Source organism: Scyliorhinus canicula, chromosome 16 (genome assembly GCF_902713615.1).
Source record: "Scyliorhinus canicula chromosome 16, sScyCan1.1, whole genome shotgun sequence".
Taxonomy (NCBI): Eukaryota; Metazoa; Chordata; class Chondrichthyes; order Carcharhiniformes; family Scyliorhinidae; genus Scyliorhinus; species Scyliorhinus canicula.
In genome coordinates, this window is record NC_052161.1 from 129,042,199 (window position 1) to 129,062,450 (window position 20,252).

General features: G+C 44.2%; 2 protein-coding genes across 4 annotated transcripts in view; one reads left to right on the top strand and one right to left on the bottom strand.

Annotated features, from left to right (window-relative positions):
* The window catches only part of tp73 (tumor protein p73), a 240,042-nt gene extending 234,099 nt beyond the window's left edge, over positions 1-5,943 (bottom strand). The window contains exon 1 of one of the 2 annotated variants that reach the window (XM_038821912.1): positions 5,351-5,943. The gene's annotated coding sequence lies outside the window, so the exon portion shown is untranslated. The remainder of the gene's footprint in view (positions 1-5,350) is intronic. The other variant, XM_038821910.1, reaches the window with a different exon arrangement.
* Positions 5,944-7,242: 1,299 nt separating this feature from the next.
* Positions 7,243-20,252, top strand: part of wrap73 (WD repeat containing, antisense to TP73) — a 41,231-nt gene continuing 28,221 nt past the window's right edge. Inside the window, exons 1-3 of one of the 2 annotated variants that reach the window (XM_038822024.1) lie at positions 7,243-7,776; positions 10,911-11,063; positions 14,160-14,276. In XM_038822024.1, coding sequence (XP_038677952.1) covers positions 7,708-7,776; positions 10,911-11,063; positions 14,160-14,276 — 339 coding nt within the window. In that variant the 5' untranslated portion in view covers positions 7,243-7,707. The remainder of the gene's footprint in view (positions 7,777-10,910; positions 11,064-14,159; positions 14,277-20,252) is intronic. The other variant, XM_038822025.1, reaches the window with a different exon arrangement.

Genomic DNA, 20,252 nt, shown 5'->3' on the forward strand with positions numbered 1-20,252 from the left:
CCCTCCCTCTAAGAACCAGGACAGTGTTCCTCGAGTCCTCAACTTCCAGTCTTCAGAATCACCCTCTGCTGTTTCTGCCACCTCCAAGGTGATGCCACATTTTACTCTCCCCTCCCATGAGTATTCCAAAGAGAGTGCTCCCTCTCTGTGACATCCTCGGCCATTCCTCAATCACTGGTCCCCTTCCAATAAAAGTGCACAAGATGAAATACCTGCCTTTTTAGCTCCTCCTTTACTACGGCCCAAGGTCCCAAGCAATCCTTTGGAAGTACAACAGTGACTTACTTGTGCTAATTTTAATGTAGTGCACTCCATTCACTGCTCATGATGTGGACTCCTCTACGCTGGGAAGAACAAATACAGAATGGGTGACCACTTTGGAACACCTCCATTGATCAACAAGCATGACCCCTAGCTTCTAGTTGCTTGTCATTTTCATTTTGCATTCCACGTCCACTTCAACCTCTCTATCTTTGACTTCCTACACTATTCAATGAAGCTTAGCCCAAGCCCGAGGAACAATGTCTCACCTTTCAACTGAACACTCTTATAGCCTCCAGGACTCAACACTGAATTCAAGAATTAATTCCTGCACCCATTTTTTTTTTAATACAGCAACTGTTAGTGATAATTCCACTTTTCCCATTTATGCCTCCTCCAAACTCATCTTTGGTTTCTTTACTGGTCCCATTACTATCTCCTTTTGCCTTTAGTCATTTAATATTTGCTCCATATGAAAATTCCTTGCCAAGTAGAATTAAGGTGCATCCCAAAGCTTTTTATTCATATGTAAAAAGCAAGAGGGTGGCCAGGGAAAGGAATGGGCCACTTAAGGGCAGTGGGGGGAATCTATGCGTTGAGCCAGAGGAAATGGGCGAGGTACTAAATGACTACTTTGCATCAGTGTTCACCAAAGAAATGAAAAAAATGAAATGAAAATCGCTTTATTGTCACGAGTAGGCTTCAATGAAGCTACTGTGAAAAGCCCCTAGTCGCCACATTCCAGCGCCTGTCCGGGGAGGCTGGTATGGGAATCGAACCGTGCTGCTGGCCTGCTTTAAAAAGACAGCGATTTAGTTGAGTGAGCTAAACCAGCCCCTGGGGGTTTTGTGGAAGATGATTCTTGGGTAGGGTGTATGGATAGTCTGGATCATGTTATCAAAAAGGAGGAGGTATTGGGTCTTTTAAAAGATATTAAGGTAGATAAGTCTCCTGGGCCGGATGGGATTTACCCCAGAATACTGAGGGAAGCAAGGGAGGAAATTGATGGGGTCTTGACTGACATCTTTGTATCCTCATTGGCTACAGGTGATATCCCAGAGTACTGGAGAATAGCTAATATGGTACCGCTATTTATGAAAAGTAGCGGGGATAATCCTGGAAACTAAAGGCCGGTGAGCCTCACATTGGTAGTAGGTAAATTATTGGAGAGAATACTCAGGGACAGGATTTATACCCATTTGGAAACAAATGGACTCATTAGCGATAGACAGCATGGTTTTGTGAAGGGGAGGTCGTGCCTCACTAACTTGATCGAGTTTTCTTGAGGAGGTGACAAAGATGATTGATGAGGGGAGGGTGATGGATGTTGTTTACATGGACTTCAGTAAAGCCTTTGACAAGATGCTTCATGATACAAAATGTGAAGTTACACGGGATCAGAGGTGAGGTGGTAAGATGGATACAGAACTGGCTTGGTCACAGAAGGCAAAGGGTAGCTGTAGAAGGGTGTTTTTCTGAATGGAAGGTTGTGACTAGTGGTGTTCCACAGGGATCTGTGCTGGGGCCTCTGTTGTTTGTAGTATACTTAAAAGATTTGGAGGAAAATGTAGCTGATCTGATTAGTACGTTCGCGGATGACACCAAGGTTGGTGGAGTGGCAGATAGTGTTGAGGATTGTCATTGTCAGAGGATACAGCAAGACATAGATAAGTTGGAGACTTGGGCAGAAAAATAGCAAATGGAGTTTAATCCGGACAAATGCATTTTGGTAGGTCTAACATAGAGGGGAAATATAACATAAATGGCAAAACTCTTAAGAATATAGAAAGTCAGAGCGATCTGGGCGTGCAGGTCCACAGATGTTCGAAGGTAGACAAGGTAGTCAAGAAAGCTTACGGAATGCTTGCCTTCATTGGATGGGGCATTGAGTATAAAAACTGGCAAGCCACGATACAGTTGTATAGAACCTTGGTAAGGCCGCACTTGGAATATTGCGTACAATCCTGTTTGCCACATTACCAGAAGGATGTGGAGGCTTTGGAGAGGGTGTAGAGGAGGTTTGCCAGGATGTTGCATGGTCTTGAGGGTGTTTGCTACGTGGAGAGGCTGAATAGACTCAGACTGTTTTCATTAGTCTGTCTGTGTGGAGTCTGCACGTCCTCCCCGTGTGTGCGTGGGTTTCCTCCGGGTGCTCCGGTTTCCTCCCACAATCCAAAGATGTGCGGGTTAGGTGGATTGGCCATGCTAAATTGCCCATAGTGTCCTAATAGTAAGGTTAAGGGGGGGGGGGGGGGGGGGGGAGTTGTTGGGTTACGGGTATAGGGTGGATACGTGGGTTTGAGTAGGGTGATCATTGCTCGGCACAACATCGAGGGCCGAAGGGCCTGTTCTGTGCTGTACTGTTCTATGTTCTATTAGACAGATGGTGGTTGAGGGGTGACCTGATAGAGATATACAAGATTATGAGGGGCATGGATAGAGTGGATGGGCAGGCACGCTTTCCCACGGTGGAGTGGTCAGTCACCAGGGGGCATAGGTTTAAGGTCCGCGGGTCAAAGTTTAGAGGAGATGTGCGAGGCAGGTTTTTTTTTTTTACAGAGGGTGAGTGCCTGAAACGCATTGCTAGGGGAGGCAGATTGTTGAAGCAGATACATTAACGGTTTTCAAAAGGCATCTTGACAAACAGATGTATAGGATGGGTATAGAGGGATACGGCACGAGGAAGTGCTGAGGGTTTTGGCAAAGGTTGGTACCATGACCGGTACAGGGTTGGCGGGCTGAAGGGCCTGTTCCTGTGCTGTATTGTTCTTTGTACCTTCCACCCTATCAAAGACCTTCCATTTTGTTATTTCCTTCTCCCTCTCTCTGTGCTTGTTACATCCTGTTATATCTCTAACCTTTTCCACTTCTGACAAATGGTCACTGACCTGAAATATTAATTCTCTTTCTCTCACCAAATACTCCCTAACTTGCTAAATATTTCCAGCATTTTCGTTTTTATTTAATATTTTCAGCATCCACAATATTTTGTTTTTGACAGAAGAATCAAACTTATAGTAGGACAAAAGGCCATAGATTCAAATCAGAAAAAGACAAATTTAGGATTGATATTAGGACGTTTGCCATTTCAGAAAGCATAATTAACAAAGATAATGGACTCACAGATACAGCCGTGGAAGAGGAAACCATGGAATGATCTAAAGACCAATTGGATTTAGAATGGAAGCTCTTTTAAATCATTCTAGAAAGACAAAATTTAATCGGCCAAAAGGTCTTCATCATCAATTATCTTCTAAATATCTGATCTACCTGTGTCCATTTCATTTATTGATAAAACTTTATTTTAAAGGCGTCAGCCTTGGCTCATTTGGTAGCATGTTCATCTCTGAATCACGAGGTTGTGGGTTCAAGTACCTCTCCAGAGACTTTGAATAAATGATCCAAGCTGACAGTTTAGTATTGAGATTGTATTGTCCTGTATGATGCTCTGTCTGCCACCCTCTCAGGTGAATATAAAAGATCACATGATACTGTTTGAAGACAAATTCAGGGTCATTTCCAGTATTTATCCCTTAATCAACATAATTAACACTGAATATTTGGTCATTTATTGCTTTTTGTGGGCATTGCTGTGTGCAATTTGACTGCTGCCTTGTCCTACATTACAACAGTAACAGCACTTCCTTGGTTTAAAGTGCTACAGGACATTCCAAGGTCGTGAAAGATGCTAGACTGTAATCACAAACTTTCCTGCTCACAGACTCGCCTCTTTCTCAAGCACCAACTGCCTGAAACACAAAAAAAATCTTAGAATTGGCAATCTTACCAGTGCAAATTGAAAACGATGAAAAGGAAGTTTACAGCATCATAGTGGAAAGAAAGCAAAACTGTTTATTGCCCGTGACAGTTGAAGCCTCCTGCAGATAGCCCTTTTAGTGATTTCACCTTTGAAGGGAACCCACCTTCATGGAAAAAAAGCATTTGTAAACATATTTCTCATTGTTGGGGAAGCTAGGAGGCAAAGTCTGCTGTTGTGCCAGTTTTACTATGTTGATGTCATTCTGAAATGAGGTGGTGTTTTGTCACAATTTTAGTCACTGTACTCAAGTGTTTGCAAACAAATAATGAAAAAGGGCTTCTCGGATACTTTTTCACGAAAACAGTGCATCTTTAAAAAGACTGAAAGCAGTCTACAATACAATACAATAATTCGCTAGCTCCCATTACACAAGGTAAGGAACCCCATTTTCATGGAAAAGGAACAGGGAAACTCATGTTCTATAATGTCAGATAACGAATCACTAGGCTTCTTCCACCGCCTGCCTGCCTTTCTAAGGATATACAAAATACATTCTAATAGGATTTGCCTACACCCGACTTTAAAAAGCAATAATTGTTCCTCAGTATCTTGTTCAATTTAAAACATTTTTGCAAACATGACAGAACTTGCCGTATTTCTGGCATACATCTGCACAAAATCCATAATAGCCACAATGGCACTGTATGGCTGGTTATACAATCTGGATATGAAAGACTATATTTTAAATTAGCAGGGCACACCTTCAATTAAATAAGATTATTGAGGGGAAATTTGGGGTTCAATGCACTGAATATTTTAAACAATAATTTGTAAACGAAAGATTAAATATCTGAAATTATCAACTGAAGTTCGTACTGAGATAGTACAGCTTATTTAGAATGATAATGAGCGCAAGACAATTTTGCATCGAATAAAAGCTAAAATTGCTAAAATTATGCATAAAATCTCGAATGGTTTGAAATTGAGCACAATACGATGCCGGCAAGGAAATAAAACACTTTTGTTCTTCCGCCATCAAATATATATGTAGCATTATAAATACATCTCACCCTATGTCGGAGGAAATAATTTATATTTAGAGTAACCATCAAAATATTGAGCGTTGTGAAGTAGCCTGAGCAGTTATAGAGTATCACAAGGGAAAACACATTATCATTAAAAAAACATGTAAGAGATCGAGCCAACTTTCAAAGTTTAAAATACCACAGGCTGTTTCAATGTTGGGCATGCAAAAAAAAACACAGTAAAAGAAGTGGATTATTTTAGCCCGGATCTACCGCAGAAACTGCCAAAATCCCCTTTTCTCACCTGGCGTTAGGCGAGTTGCTGCGGTCGCCTTGCGAATGCAGATTGAAGACAACGTCTGACTCCCTGCTGGTCACAGGCGGTGTGTGTGTATTGCCCGGAGTTCAATTCAACAACATTGTCCGAGATTTGGGGAACTCAGAGCAGGCGTCCCTCCCGGTTCAGCAACGGGAGAGTGCATTTGAGATGGGTCAGTGTTACCTGGGCTGGAGAAAGAGAGGGTAGAGACTGACAGCTCCGCCTGGCTGGGGGCCAGAGGGAGAGTCTCTGGCTGTTTTTGTATATACTGTATATAAAGGCTGATTCATTCAGAGACAAGAGAGAGTGGGAGAGTCACGTCTGCCAAAGGCACAGCCGCCACTATGGCTTCTACGGGCGGGAAGAAAATACAATTAACAGGAGAGAGAGAAACGGCTCAGTAAAGAACAAAGAAATGGCAAAATACACTTTTAATAATGACTCTGAAAAACAGATTAAATCCAAAAACAAAATCATGTGGAAAAAAAAAATCAAACCCAAAAAGGAATTTGCAAAACCAAATCGGGTGGCACTTTATAATGTGAAATATCAATCCTTCGAAACTCTTGGCTAATCTTTGAAAGTCTCAAGGGAAGTTTACAAAATAGAAGGAAACAAGCAATATTTGCATTTACAAGCACCATTATTACAGCATCTAAACTATCTGTATGTGCTTCACAAAGTGAGTTTATTTTCAAGTGTAGTCAGTGATTGTTCTAATATAGACATGGGGGCGGGCAACTATAATGTCAGCAACACAAAGCGGAAATCAGACAAATAACCAATTAATCTATTTAATTTCAGTGCTGATGGGAACGAGTGTTGGCCAGGGCAATCCTTCCTCTTCTTCCGATAGTGCAAACAGATCTTTAATTTCCATCGAAACAGGCAAACAGGACCCAGTTTAATAATGGTTTATTTGACGGATTGATTTAGCACTCGCTTGTGCTGTAACATTCGGTTATAGATACACTCTGAGTAGCAACTGAGTAAAACAATCATACAGACCAGGCAACACTGTTACACATGTTACTGTATTAAGACAGTAACACAAAACTGCAGAAAAATGTAGGAAAACAATAGTATAAACATCAGGACGCGCATGCTGCCTAGATTGAATAAAAATATATCTTAACTGTCTTTATAATGGAACGAGTTGATCTACTGGCCACATTATTGTTTTCAAATTGGCTGCTATTTTTTACCTGGACTTCTATCTCAGCACAGCCAGCCCTCTTCATTCCTAGTGGATGACAATCCTGTAATGCTCGTCTCCTGCTAAGAGAGGCCCGCTGTCCTCTAATATTTTCTTTTGTTGTGTGGGCAACGCTTCCTTTATTGCCCAACCACAGTTGCCCTCAGAAAATGAACAACTGCTGTTCTTCTTGCAATGGAATTGTGGATGGACTATATTTCATAGTCTGGGGATTTAGACTTTTCTTTAAAGAAGTGAAAATTTCATGTTGTGCAGTAACATTATTGTGGTTTGCATGACTCAGGTAAAAAAAATCAGACTGAACAAATATTAAGTACACACGGTTGTGCAAATATTGAGGAGAATTTGTTGCAAAGCGACAGTTGTCTATGAAGCCATGACATAATCTCAAATCTGACCACTTTAAACAGCTCGTTTGGGCAGTCAACAGGAAAAAAGTAACGGGTTCTAAGATTATATTCGATCGATTTGCCCTGGCAGTCCCCCCTCATACTTTACTCTGCCCGGGGTCTCATTCCAAATGCGAAATCCCTCTCAGGAATCCGTTGGTTCCTCACCCCGACCAAGAAACTACAATTCCCAGAAGGCCGCGGTATCAGCTTCCGTTACCCCCCGTTGCCATTGGTGGAAATGGCTGTCAATCACAGTACAAAGCCCGACTCTTCCGGCGGGCTCGCTGTGTTCAAATGACGGTTAAACGGTTTTTGGAAACCCAAACGGCCACAGAGCCGGAGAGCGTGGTTTAAAGGCGGTCCAGTCCAGTCCAGTCAAACCCGGGGTCCGGAGCGGGCAGGCCGAGGGACAGGGCCTGTGGCCAAAACCCGGAGTGGGCAGGCTGAGTGCCGGGGGTCCGGAGCGGGCAGGCCGAGGGACAGGGCCGGGAGTCCGGAGCGGGCAGGCCGAGGGACAGGGCCGGGAGTCCGGAGCGGGCAGGCTGAGGGACTGTGGCCGGGGGTGTGGAGCGGGCGGGCCGAGGGACAGGGCTGGGGGTCCGGAGCGGGCAGGCTGAGGGATAGGGCCGGGAGTCCGGAGCGGGCAGGCTGAGGGACAGGGCCTTTGGCCGGGGCCCGGAGCAGGGGCAGGCTGAGTGCCGGGGGTCCGGAGCTGCCAGGCCGAGGCAGTTGCGATGAATTTCTCGGAACTTTTCAAACAGTCGAATCAGCTGTGCAGACTGTCACCTGACGGAAGGTATTCGGTAAGTGTTTGTATCGCCGAAAGGGCGGAGACCGGCTGTGGACACTGCTTCCCCATTGATATTATTAAACATTCCGGACATGTTCAGCTCCAGTGTAATGGCTTGTGTGTGACATTCTCAGTTTCCTCTACAAAACATCAGATTGCAGATTTTACTTTTGTCCAATATTGTCAAAAACAGACGCATTGGTTATTCATGTCTGTTTGTGAGACCTTATCGTGATGGCATCTTTTGCATTGAGCGACCTTCCATACTGAGAAGCTTAGGAAAGTGCATGTCCACAGATCCCTGTACGTGGCCAGACAGTTCGTGGTTAGGAAAGTATACAGGATTGCCTGTTATTAGTAGCTAGTGCTGGAACTGCATAAAACGCTAGTTAGGGCACAGCCTGATTTGAATACTGTTCTGCGCACCAGAGGAGTTGTGTGAGGATGTTGCTTGAGAATTTTTGTTATGAGGAAAGATTAGATAGACCAGGGTTGTTTTCTTTGCAGCAGGGAGGCTGATGTTGCAGCAATTAGAGGGGCCTAGGTAGATAAAATGGCCCTATTCCATTTGGTTGAGGGGTTCATAATCGGTGGGGGTGGGTGGGGGCATAGATTCAGGGTAAGGGGTCGAATTGGTGATTTTTTTTTCCCAATGTAGAGGGTGGTTGGGATTTTCTCCCCAGGGTGATAGGGATCTGGAACCTACTGCCTGAAAGGGTGGTGGAGACAGAAACCCTCATAACATTCAAGAGGTACTTGGGCATGCATTTGGAGGGTCATAACCTACAAAACCGAGGACTGAGGTGGAAAGTGGAATTAGGCTGGATGGCTGATGGTCAGCAGAATCACTATGGTCTGAGTGGTCTCCTGTGCTAAATCTCTGATTCTTTTTGAAAGACATTTATTATCTGTGCAGTGTTAATGTTGTACCACTTTTCAAGAAATGGGAGGGTTGAGCCAGGAAATTGCAGGCCAGCCAACCAAACATTAGAAGGAGTTTATTGGAAATAATTATAAGGTACAGGAACTTTTATTTGGAAAGGAATGGGTTCGTCAATAAGAGCCAGCATGGAGTTAAGTCAAATTGTGTCTAACAAATTGGTTTAAATTCTTAGAATTAACAGATTATTTTGACAAGGGGCCACATAGGTTTATTAAAAGGTTGGCAGCTACGTCCGGTGACGAGGATGTGCTGAGCAGTCACACATCAGATGGCTCTCCTCCTGAATATAGTACATAGGCACATTTGGCTGAATGTAGCCCAAAGATTTGGACAACTTCAGCCGCTAAACAGAAAAGGCAGAGAAGAGGAGCAATATGTCAGCAAGCAGTAGCTCAAGAGGCCGCAGGGAACCTGCACCTGGAGAGGATGGAAGACATTCCTAACCAAGGAATTGACCGCGATGAAGGAAGAGATCAAAGTGGAGATCCTGGTGGTGAATGCGCTGGTTGCCATACGGATGCCACTCAATGGGATGGGGAAGACACTGGAGGCTCAAAAAAACAATCCAGTAGCTTCAAAAGGCATTGACCGACCAGGGTGACAGGATCGTCACTCTGGAAGCAGAGATAAAAAGATTGGTGGTGACCCAAGGGAACCTGAAGGGGAAGGTTGATGACCAGGAGAACCAGTCTCGGTGATAGAATATTTAAATAGTGGGCCTGCTAGCGGGGATCAAGGGCAGAGACCTGACTGACTATGTGGCCCAGTAGACAGCTAACGGCAAACCTCCAGACCGCTGCTGAATGTGATACTGACTCCTTCCGAGGAGAGAACACCAGGGGATGATAGACTTCCTGGTTGCAGAAAGGGCCTTCGACTGAGTTGGGTGAAAGTACCTTATTGAGGTACTGGAGCAGTTTGGCCTAGGGAAAGGGTTCACCTCATGGGTTAAACTCCTGTACAATGCCCCAAGGCGAGCGTTGGGGCCTATACCATGAGCTCTGAATACTTCCAGTTGCACAGGACGACCAGGCAGGGATGTCCGCTGTTCCCGCTCCTATTCACCCTGGTAATTGAACCCCTGGTGATCACCCCTGGAGAATCCTGCTTGGCAGTAACACCACTCTCTCCTGCAGATTGGCTGGCAATCAGAATTTCTCCACCTGGAGAAGATTAAGTAAACCATCCGAGGGTCAGAAGATAGCTTCCACAAAGCATGGCGGCCATTCATCAGCCTGTTCCGACCTGTTTTGAAGCCAACAATGGATAGAACCGATGGAGTGTTTGGGGGGGGGGGGGTGCACAGGAACCACCAGGGCCACAAAGCAGATAGGAACGGGGTGGGGGCAACATCGGGAGAGGCCCAAGAAAATGCCAGCAGGAGCCCATGGAGATGCCAACACAGGGACTAGAGGGCCCCTCACAAACAAACCATCTATGGTGAAAGGAAGGCCTAGGATAGGACCTGGAGAAGGGGGGGGGAGAGAATCTGGGTGGCGGGACGTGTAAATTATAACCATTTCATCCATTTCACGTGATGTAAACTTTAATCAAAATATTTTAAGGAAGAGGTTGAAAGCTGGCTCTCATAGGAACTCTGCTGTGATACATGTAAGAGTACTTGATTTTACGTAAGTTCTTGTATTATTCAGGAAACTCCTCGATTTTCATTCAATCCCCTTTTTGTTGTTCTTTGCCCGTTTCCAAATTAAATTGATGGTTGCAGTCTCCCTGTTAGATGCCTCCACCATTACCCCACGACACCCTAGCAAATTTCTGCAGTTGGTGATTCAATAGCGCATTGCTATATATCAATGAAATCTTTTTGCAAGGAAAGTGCAGTTTTTCATTTAAGATGCTGATAGACTTTTGAAAATCAGATTGCGTGGCTGGAATCAACGTTATTTGCAGATGGCCACCTGGAAGAAAGTTTGAATCTTTGGAGGTTTGTAAATGTTACTTAGAGGGATCATAACTGAGGCATTCGGAAGGAAAGTTATTGTGCCACTGTCTGCAGTCAAGGGTTAGGTATAGATCAGTGATACAAAATTATGATGTGCTCCCATAGGATCTCATCTTGAGAGTGGAGGTAATATCTGGAGGCAAAAGGACTGAATAACTAGTCCAAGAAATGTGAAATATTTTTGGCAGTGGAGGAGAAATAATGTATTTGATATTTTTGTGTATTTTATATTTTTGTGCAGGCTGTTTGTGTCCAATACCGACTGGTAATCCGTGATGTGCACACCTTGCAGGTCCTGCACCTGTACACGTGTTTGGACCAGATTCAATATGTGGAATGGTCTGCAGACTCTCTTTTCATCTTGTGTGCCATGTACAAGCGTGGACTCGTACAGGTAAAGTAGGTCTGTGTGTGACTATATTTCTTTGGAATGCATTTAATTTCCATTAATTTCTCCTCGAACAGAAAAAATAGTATTCTATGCGGCACAGTTTTGTAAGATGTCTGCTCTAGTATGTTTTTAATTTAACTAAATTGTAAGCTTGCTACCGATAATACTGAGATCTGAAAAAACCATTTAATCCAATTGTGTCCTGTGTATGAATATTTCTCATTTCTTTCCGACATGCAATGTTTAGTGACAAGTGGAATGTGATTGTTCTGGTGGATTAACTTAAACCAGCACTTAGATTTGAGCAATAGATTTAAATTACTTGTTTGATACTGCCCATTGTAGATAACTTGTTTGCGTTCAGTTTTGCAGCATGGAAAAGGGCAATTGGTTATCTTGCTGTAAATTAGTGATTGTTGTTGCAACAAGGGCCCAAATCTGTTGGACCTTTCTCTTGCTGCTGCTGTATGAAAGTGGTTTAGGATCTAATCTGGAATTTTTTTTTCAAATTTAGAGTACCCAATTCATTTTTTCCAATTAAGGGGCAATTTAGCATGGGCCAATCCACATACCTTACACATCTTTGGGTTGTGGGGGCGAAACCCACGCAAAAGAGGAGAATGTGCAAACTCCACACGGACAGTGGACCCCAGAGCCGGGATTGAACTTGGGACCTCAACGCCTTGAGGCAGCAGTACTAACCACTGCGCCACCTCTAATCTGGAATTCTTAAGGGGGGCAGGGGCACTTGCTTAATTTCTGCCCATTGTAATATGGCGTCAGTCTTTGTTCAGTGGTGGCACCCTCACCTTGAATTATAAGGTTGTGTTCTAGTTCCACTCCAACGATTTAGACCATAATCTATGCTGGCTCAGTGGATGCTGCACTGTTGGATGTAATATATTTTGGGTAAGATGTTCAACCAAGTAATACGATGTTGGATGGATGTAAAAGATCCCACTGAAGAAGAGTAGGGAATTTCTCCATGGTGTCCTGGTCCACATTTATCCCTCAAATAACGGCACAAAAACACACGATCTAGTCATCATCTCATCTCATTGCTGTTTTGTGAGACCTTGCTGTATGAAAATTGGCTACCACATTTCCTACACTAAATGATGACTTCATTTGCTGTAAGCACTTGAGGTGTTTGAAGGATACTATAAATGGAAGTTCATACACTTTATTCACCTGATCCAAGTCACTTCAGCCAGTTACTGCTTAAGCCAGGTAATTCTCACCTTGTACAATCGGGGGTGGGAATCTTCGACCCCCGCCGGGGCGGTGAATCGCCGGGGGCGGCGTGAATTCTGTCCCTGCTGGCTGCCGAATTCCTTGGTGCCGGGTATTTTTCTGGGGTGGGAATTGCACAGCGCCGGTCGGCGGCCGCTGGCAGTGGGTCCCCCGGCGATTCTCTGGGCCGAGTGGCCGCCCGTTTTCGGCCAGTCCTGCTGGCACGGGGATCTGGCAGTGGGGGGGGGGGGGTGGCCTGGCCCAGGGTGGCCTGGCCTGTGCCGTGGGGGCACACTATTGTTCCGCGTTGGCTACTGTTGTCCTCCGCGATGGCCAACGCAGAGATGAATCCCCCCAGCACATGTGCTGGGATGACCAGCCCACGCTGGCGCTCCCTTCCGCGCCAGTTGGCGTGGTGCCAAGCCCTTTCCCCGCCGGCCGGTGCGGCGCAAACCACTCCAGGGCCGGCCTAGCCCCTGAATGTGCGGAGGATTCCGCACCTTTAGGGTGGGTCACGCCACTCCTCGGCACTGGGACCCCCCACCCTGCCGTGTAGGGGAGAATCACGCCCAGGATCTTGAATCTTGGCATTGTGCATGTCAGCATGTGATACCTCTTGCATGTTGGCGCGTCTACGCTGGAGCTTTGAAGGATACTTTTGTGTCTGATGTCTTGGGCAAGCATTGATTCACGTATGGACATTAAAGGTACCATGGAGCTTGGTGTGTGTTTAGCTCTTTTAAGAGTTTGGATCTATGTGATTATAGATTTGAATTTAATTTATTGTCAGGTATACTGAGGTACAGTGAAAAATATTGTTCTGTGTACAGTCCAGACAGATCATTCCATACATGAAAAACAGGACATTCATAAAGGCACTGGCATTGAGTGAACATATGGTGTGTAGTACTCCTCAGTAGAGAAGATGTGTGAACTGATCAGTTCAGTCCATAAGAGGGTCATTCGGGAGTCTGGTAACAACAGGGAAGAAGCTGTTTTTGAACCTGTTGGTGCGTGTTCTCAAACTTTTGGATCTCCTGCCCGATGGTAGAAGTTGGAAGAGTAACCTGGGTGGGAGGGTCTTTGGCTGCTTTACCAAGGCAGTGGGATGTGTAGACAGTCAATGGATGGGAGGTGGATTCGCGTGATGGACGGGGCTATGTTCACCACTCTCTGTAGTTTCTTACGGTCTTGGGCCTAGCAGTTATCATGCCAGGGTATGATGTGGCCAGATAGGATGCTTACTATAGTACATCTGTAAAAATTGGTAAGAGTCAATGTGGATATGCCGAATTTCCATTAGTTTCCCAAGAAAGTTTTGGTGCTGTTGTGCTTTCTTGGTCGACGTAGGTGGACCAGGACAGATTGCAGGTGATGTGTACACCTAGGAATCTGAAGCGGTCAACCATCTCCACCTTGGCATCTTTGATGCAGACAGCTGTGTGTAATTTGCTTCCTGAAGTCAGTGACCAGCTCTTTAGTTTTGCTGATGTTTGAGGGAGAGATTGTTGTCGTTTCACCACGCCATTAAGTTCTCCATTTCTCTCAGCCATCGTTGTTCGAGATCCGACCCATTATGGTAGTGTCATCAGCAAACTTGCAGATGGAATTGGAGCCAAATTTTGCCACAGTCGTGTGTGTACGTGTGTGTCATTACTAAATACAGTAGTCTATTGCAAATCATGATATCGGCATTGTAGGTAAGGACACCATAACCTTTGCAGTGATATCCAGCATCGATCTGTCTTGATCTGGCTTTCGATATGGCTTGCGCTGATGGTTGAGTAGCTGTTTGCGCTTGTGATCTCTTGCTCGCTCTCGCTTTTGACCAGGGAGGGTCTGTGATTGTGGCTTTTTTTAAAACAGGTCTGGTCCTTGGAGCAGCCTGATTGGCACTGCAAGATTGACGAGGGATCAGCTGGGTTAGTGGCCTCGCGCTGGAGTCCAGATGGACGGCACATTCTCAATACTACAGAGTTCCATGTAAGTGACAATGCCCCACAGTATGGCATCAACTGTTGCTGTCTGTAGTTTTATGCTGAAATAGGAACAACAGGAGAATCTGGGGAAAAGTTGCAGCTTTTATTTAAAAAAAAAGTCTTGGCATGTTTAGTAACTGCATTAAAACATAAACAGTGACCATGCTACTTTGGAAACATTCCTAATTTACCAAATGTATTGTTATAATGGACTTTAAATGGGGTTTCCTGTACCTTATTTGTTTATTTGGTGCAGTTGAGTAGGTAGATGGCTTGCTGCCAGGTTGTGTATAATAATTGGGGCAAGGAGATGGGTCTTGCCTTTCGGTCACCATTCTCTTGTGGAAAAGTAAAGTGACCATCAGTCTGTGCAAGTTTCCCCTGCAAGTAATCTTCTCTGTATACAAACAGAAGCTACACAAGCATAAAATGTACCCAGAGCATTAACATTGTATTTTATCTTGCAAGTTTAACATCAATATTGGCCTAATAAATGGCTTGTTGTACCACTGACTTCTTGTCTGGCTGTGTACTACTAATTCCTCATCCAGACTTGGATCATGAACACGCTGATTACTAGAGAAATGTAATTTAGCCTACTGCTTGTATGACATCCAATTAATGTCTTTGTAAAGTTTCTTTAAATTATATTGCAATTGGAGATTTGAATTTATTCTCACGTGTACCAAGTGTTATGGGCCACGGTTTAGAGAACCCCAAAGTGTATCATGGAGTTCACCTGACCCACAACTTTTAATAGAGTGTGGTATGGGGAGCACACGGCCCATTCTACAGGTGTGTGATAGCAGAAATCGAAAAGTTTTTTTTTTAAGCAAAACAATGTTTATTCTATGAACTCAAGTTGACCTTTTTAAAACATACAGTGGACATCTTGGCAACCATTAATTCAAATATAACCCCCACAGAATAGAACACTAAATAATCCTTAAACTTTCCTTTAAACATCCATAAGACTTAAAAAAATACCTTTTAACAGAAGCACATCAGGTTTAAATTCACTACTGAGAACAATTATAACTGAATTCACTAAATGATCAAGAGATAGTCTTGACATGGCAGAGAGAACAACATTACACATTCTGTGGCTGACTGCAGCTCCAACACTGAAACGAAACCAAAAAAGCACAGACACACTCCAGCTTTTCTCAAAGTAAAACTAAAAGCTGACAGCCCAGCTCCACCCACACTCTGGCATCACTGCAGTAATAAACACCCATTTCTTAAAGGTACTCTCACATGACACCAGGTACAGTGAAAAGTATTGTTCTGTGTACAGTCCAGGCAGATCGTACCATACATGAAAAACATAGGACAGAAAATACACAATCTAAATACATAAACATCAGGTGTGCTACTCTGTAGAAAAGATATGTGGAGAGATCAGTTCAGTCCATAAGAGTTGTTCAGGAATTTGGTAACAGCAGGGAAGAGCTGTTTATAAATCTGTTAGTGCGTGTTCTCAGATTTTGTATCTACTGCCCAATGGAAGAGAGAATAACCCAGGTGGGAGAGGTCTTTGATTATGCTGCTGCTTTCCCAAGACAGCGGGATTTATTCAGACCTCCAAAAAGTACATCATGTTACTCATTAAATTGTATTAACCTCTGTCATATGATGCTTACAATCTTACAAAAGCTGAGAAACATCTGTCAAACTGAGATTACCGTGTGTAGTTCCTCTGCTTACTTTGTGAAGGAATCATATTCTACCAGTCCTCTAAGCGTATGATGTGTAGGAGTTTTTTTTTGTTTGCTCCTAAGAGACTTCAATGCATTTCGGCAAGGTACCAAGGAAATTGTATGATCTGGAGTAGGCTGAGCTACAAACTGGTGCGCTTACGGACTTTAAGTGTAACGTTTTTGAAAATATAGGCCATAGCATCCTGACATGTGGTGTGATATTCTTTCAGCTGCTAGGGTTTGGAGGCATTATGTCTGCTTCAGTCTGAACTTGCCCTGACCTTGCACCTAGATACTCTGAAGTGGCATTGGCATCTGTCAGAAAGTTGTCGTGTGCTTATTTTGCTAGCCTTTTTGCTCTATTTGGCATACAGAGTACAGGGGCCCTAGTGTTAATTCAAAACAGCGCCAGCTATACTTCTCCACTTCTGCTCATTTTGTGCTATTGGAAACTCCACCAAAACCTGTACTCGAGGTAGGTTTGTTAATGCCTCTGATGTGGCTTACTGAACCTGATGTTCAGGTACTAAGTTTGACTTCAATAAGCAACTAAACATGGACTTTCTTCCAAAATATCAATTGAACTGAAAATTGTGGTTAATAAAATTCCCTTGTAATTGGGCAAGGGGTCACTAAACTCTGAAACTTTCAGTGGCTTCAAACAGATCTGGTTCTCGTTTGCTTTATTTTCACACCTTTTCTGTTTTGCAGGATAAAAGAACAACAGTTAGGAATTTTCAGATCTTTAAAAATGTATTAATTGAATAGTCTGCATAATCATTGATTATCAGATGAGGAAATATCCTGGTACTTGGGCAGTGGTGGAGATGGAGCTGTTAATTGTAGTAAAATGTTGGTCCTACAGTGCACACTTAAAATGGTGTCAAGGTAACAGTTATTACCTGGTCATTGCTACGCTATTCACAAATGGCAATTTCACATAGCATGGATAATGAAATAGAACATAGAAAAATACAGCACAGAACAGGCCCTTCGGCCCACGATAGTGTGCCGAACTTTTGTCCTAGATTAAGAACAAATTAATCTACACCCCATCATTCTACCGTAATCCATGTACCTATCCAATAGCCGCTTGAAGGTCCCTAATGTTTCCGACTCAACTACTTCCACAGGCAGTGCATTCCGTGACCCCACTACTCTCCTGGGTAAAGAACCTATCTCTGACATCCCCCCCCCCCCCCCCTTATATCTTCCACCATTCACCTTAAATTTATGTCCCCTTGTAATGGTTTGTTCCACCCGGGGAAAAAGTCTCTGACTGTATACTCTATCTATTCCCCAGATCATTTTATAAACCTTTATCAAGTCGCCCCCTCATCCTTCTCCATTCTAATGAGAAAAGGCCTAGCACCCTCAACCTTTCCTCGTAAGACCTACTCTCCATTCCAGGCAAATCTCCTTTACACCTTTTCCAAAGCTTCCACATCCTCCCTAAAATGAGACGACCAGAACTGCACAGTACTCCAAGTGCTGCCCCACCAAGGCCCTGTACAGCTGCATCATCACCTCACGGCTCTTAAATTCAATCCCTCTGCTAATGAATGCAAGCACAGTTTAGGCCTTCTTCAGAGCTCTATCCACTGGAGTGGCAAATTTCTAAGATCTATGAACATAGACCCCAAGATCTCTCTGCTCCTCCACATTGCCAAGAACCCTACCGTTACCCTGTATTCCGCATTCATATTTGTCCTTCCAAAATGGACAACCTCTCACTTTTCAGGGTTAAACTCCATTTGGCACTTCTCAGCCCAGCTCTGCATCCTATCTATGTCTCTATGTCTATCAATGTCATCCTATCTATGTCTCGTTGTAGCTGACAACAGCCTTGTAGATGATGTAGTTTGAATGGAAAAGAGCTGGGAAAGGTCAGGATGAATGGAGGAAGTCTCAAACGCCATGCAAACACTTTATGCTTTCTCTAGCCTGGCTCTCATTTACACTCTTGCAAGCACAAACTTTGGGTACATGCAAACTTTGGAACGTATCCACTGTTGTTTTGGATTGGTCACACACACTCTCTTGCTGGTCCTTTTGGAAGTCTCTGTTTCTCTTTCGCTCACCTTGTATGCTGACCTGTTCTACCTGTTCAGGAATTGCACCTGAAGTATTCTGTTTTATGGAATCTTAAAGGCAAAATAGTGATTTGTACTTTTTTCCCCTCCAAAATAAAGGAATGATTGAATAGGCTGGAGCTATTTTCTTGGAACAGAGAGGGTGAGGGGAGCTTTAATTTGAGATGTATAAAATTGAGGGAACTAGTTGGAGTTACTAGGAAAGACTATTTCGCTCGGCAGAGAGGCCAATGACCCGAGTGTGTAGATTTAAAATAAGCGGCGAGTTCTGAAGGTGGTAGAGTCTGGAACTCACTGTCTGAAGAGACGGAAACACATATCTCTTTTAAAAATTAGTATTTTGAAATGTTCATAAAGTTCCATGCCTTTCAAGGCTAAGAATCAAGAGCTGGGCACTAGATTAGGTTGGGTATCTCCTCTCAGACGGAAAAGGCACAATGGGCTAAATTATCTCCTGTCATAGATTTTAAAAATTAATTCTTCATCCCTCAGATTTTATAATTCAGGGATTTAGATTTTGCAGCTTGTATTTTAGTTGTAGTAGAGAGAGATCCTGTTGAGAATGGTTTTTTTTTTGTGTTTTGTTTCTTCATTGCAGGGATATGGTTTTTTCTGGCTAAGCCAGCATTTATTACCCATGAGAAAGTGAGCTGCCACCCGTTAATGTTGTCTGGGAGACAGTTCCAGGATTTTGACCAACGACAGTGAATGAACAGCGATACATTTCCAAGTCGGGGTGTGAGTGGCTTGGAGGGGTGGTGGTGTTTTCAAATGTCTTCTGCCATTGTCCTTGTAGATGGTACACACTGGTTTTTCTGTGCATCGGTCCTGTAGATGGTACACACTGGTGCTTCTGTGCATCGGTGGAGGAGGGAGTGAGTATTTGTGGACAGTGTGCCAACCAAGCAGGCGGCTTTGTCCTGGATGGTTCCAAGTTTTAGAAGGTTATTGGAGCTGTATTCATCCAGGCAAGGAGATGACAGTTCTATTACATTCTGGACTTTGGGCCCTGTAGATTGTGGACAGACTTTAGGGAGTTACTCACCACAGGATACCTACCCTCTGACCTGCTCTTGCAACCACAGTATGTGTAGGGCTAGTCCAGTTCAGTTTCTAGTCAATGGTAACCCTCAGGAAGTTGATAGTGGGGGATTCAGTGATGGCAATGCCATTGAATGTTAAGGGGCATTGGTTTGATTCTCTTATTGGAGATGGTCATTGCCATTTATCAGCCCAAGCCTGTATATTGTCATGGTTTTGCTTCATTTGGACATGAACCGCTTCTGTACTTGAGGAGCCGTGAATGGTGTTGAACATTGTGCAATCATTAGCGAACATCCCACTTCTGACCATCTGATGGAAGGAAGGTCATTGATGAAGCAGCTGAAGATGGTTTGGCCTAGGGCACTACCCTGAGGAACACCTGTGGTGATTTCCTGGAGCTGGGATGACTGACGTTCAACAACCACAGCCATCTTCTTTGTGCAAGGTTTGACTTCAAAGAGTAGACTGTTTCCTCCCAGATTCCATCGAGTCCAGTTTTGCTAGGGCTCCTTAAACATAGAATCCCTACCACTGGGTGGTCGGGTGCAGGCGGTTAAAATGAATGTGTTGCCGCAATTTCTGTTTATTTTTCAATGCCTACCGATTTTCCTGCCAAAGGCTTTTTTCAGGGAGATTGAGGAAAGGATTACCTCGTTAACATGGGGAGGGAAGGTGGCCAGAGTGAGAAAGGTGCTGCTACAGAGGGGAACGCAGGCAGGGGGTTTGGGTCTCCCGAACATGATGTACTACTACTGGGTGGCGAATGTGGAGAAGGTGCGGGGCTGGGTCAGAGGGGTTGATTCCCAGTGGGTCAGAATGGAGGAGAGTTTGTGCAGGGGGTCGGGACTGAAAGCACTAGCAACAGCGCTGCTCCCGATAGCTCCAGGGAAATACTCGGGGAGTCCGGTAATAATAGCTTCATTGAAAATCTGGAGGCAGTTTCGCCAACACTTCGGGTTGGGGGCAAGGTCAAGGGAAATGCCGATTCGGGGGAACCACAGATTTGATCCAGGGAGGTGGGATGGAAGTTTTCAGAAATGGGAAGAGAAGGGGATTAAGACGCTAAAAGATTTGTTTCTTAGGGGTTGGTTTGCAGGATTGAGGGAGCTGGAAGTGAAGTATGGGCTGGAGCAGGGAGAAATG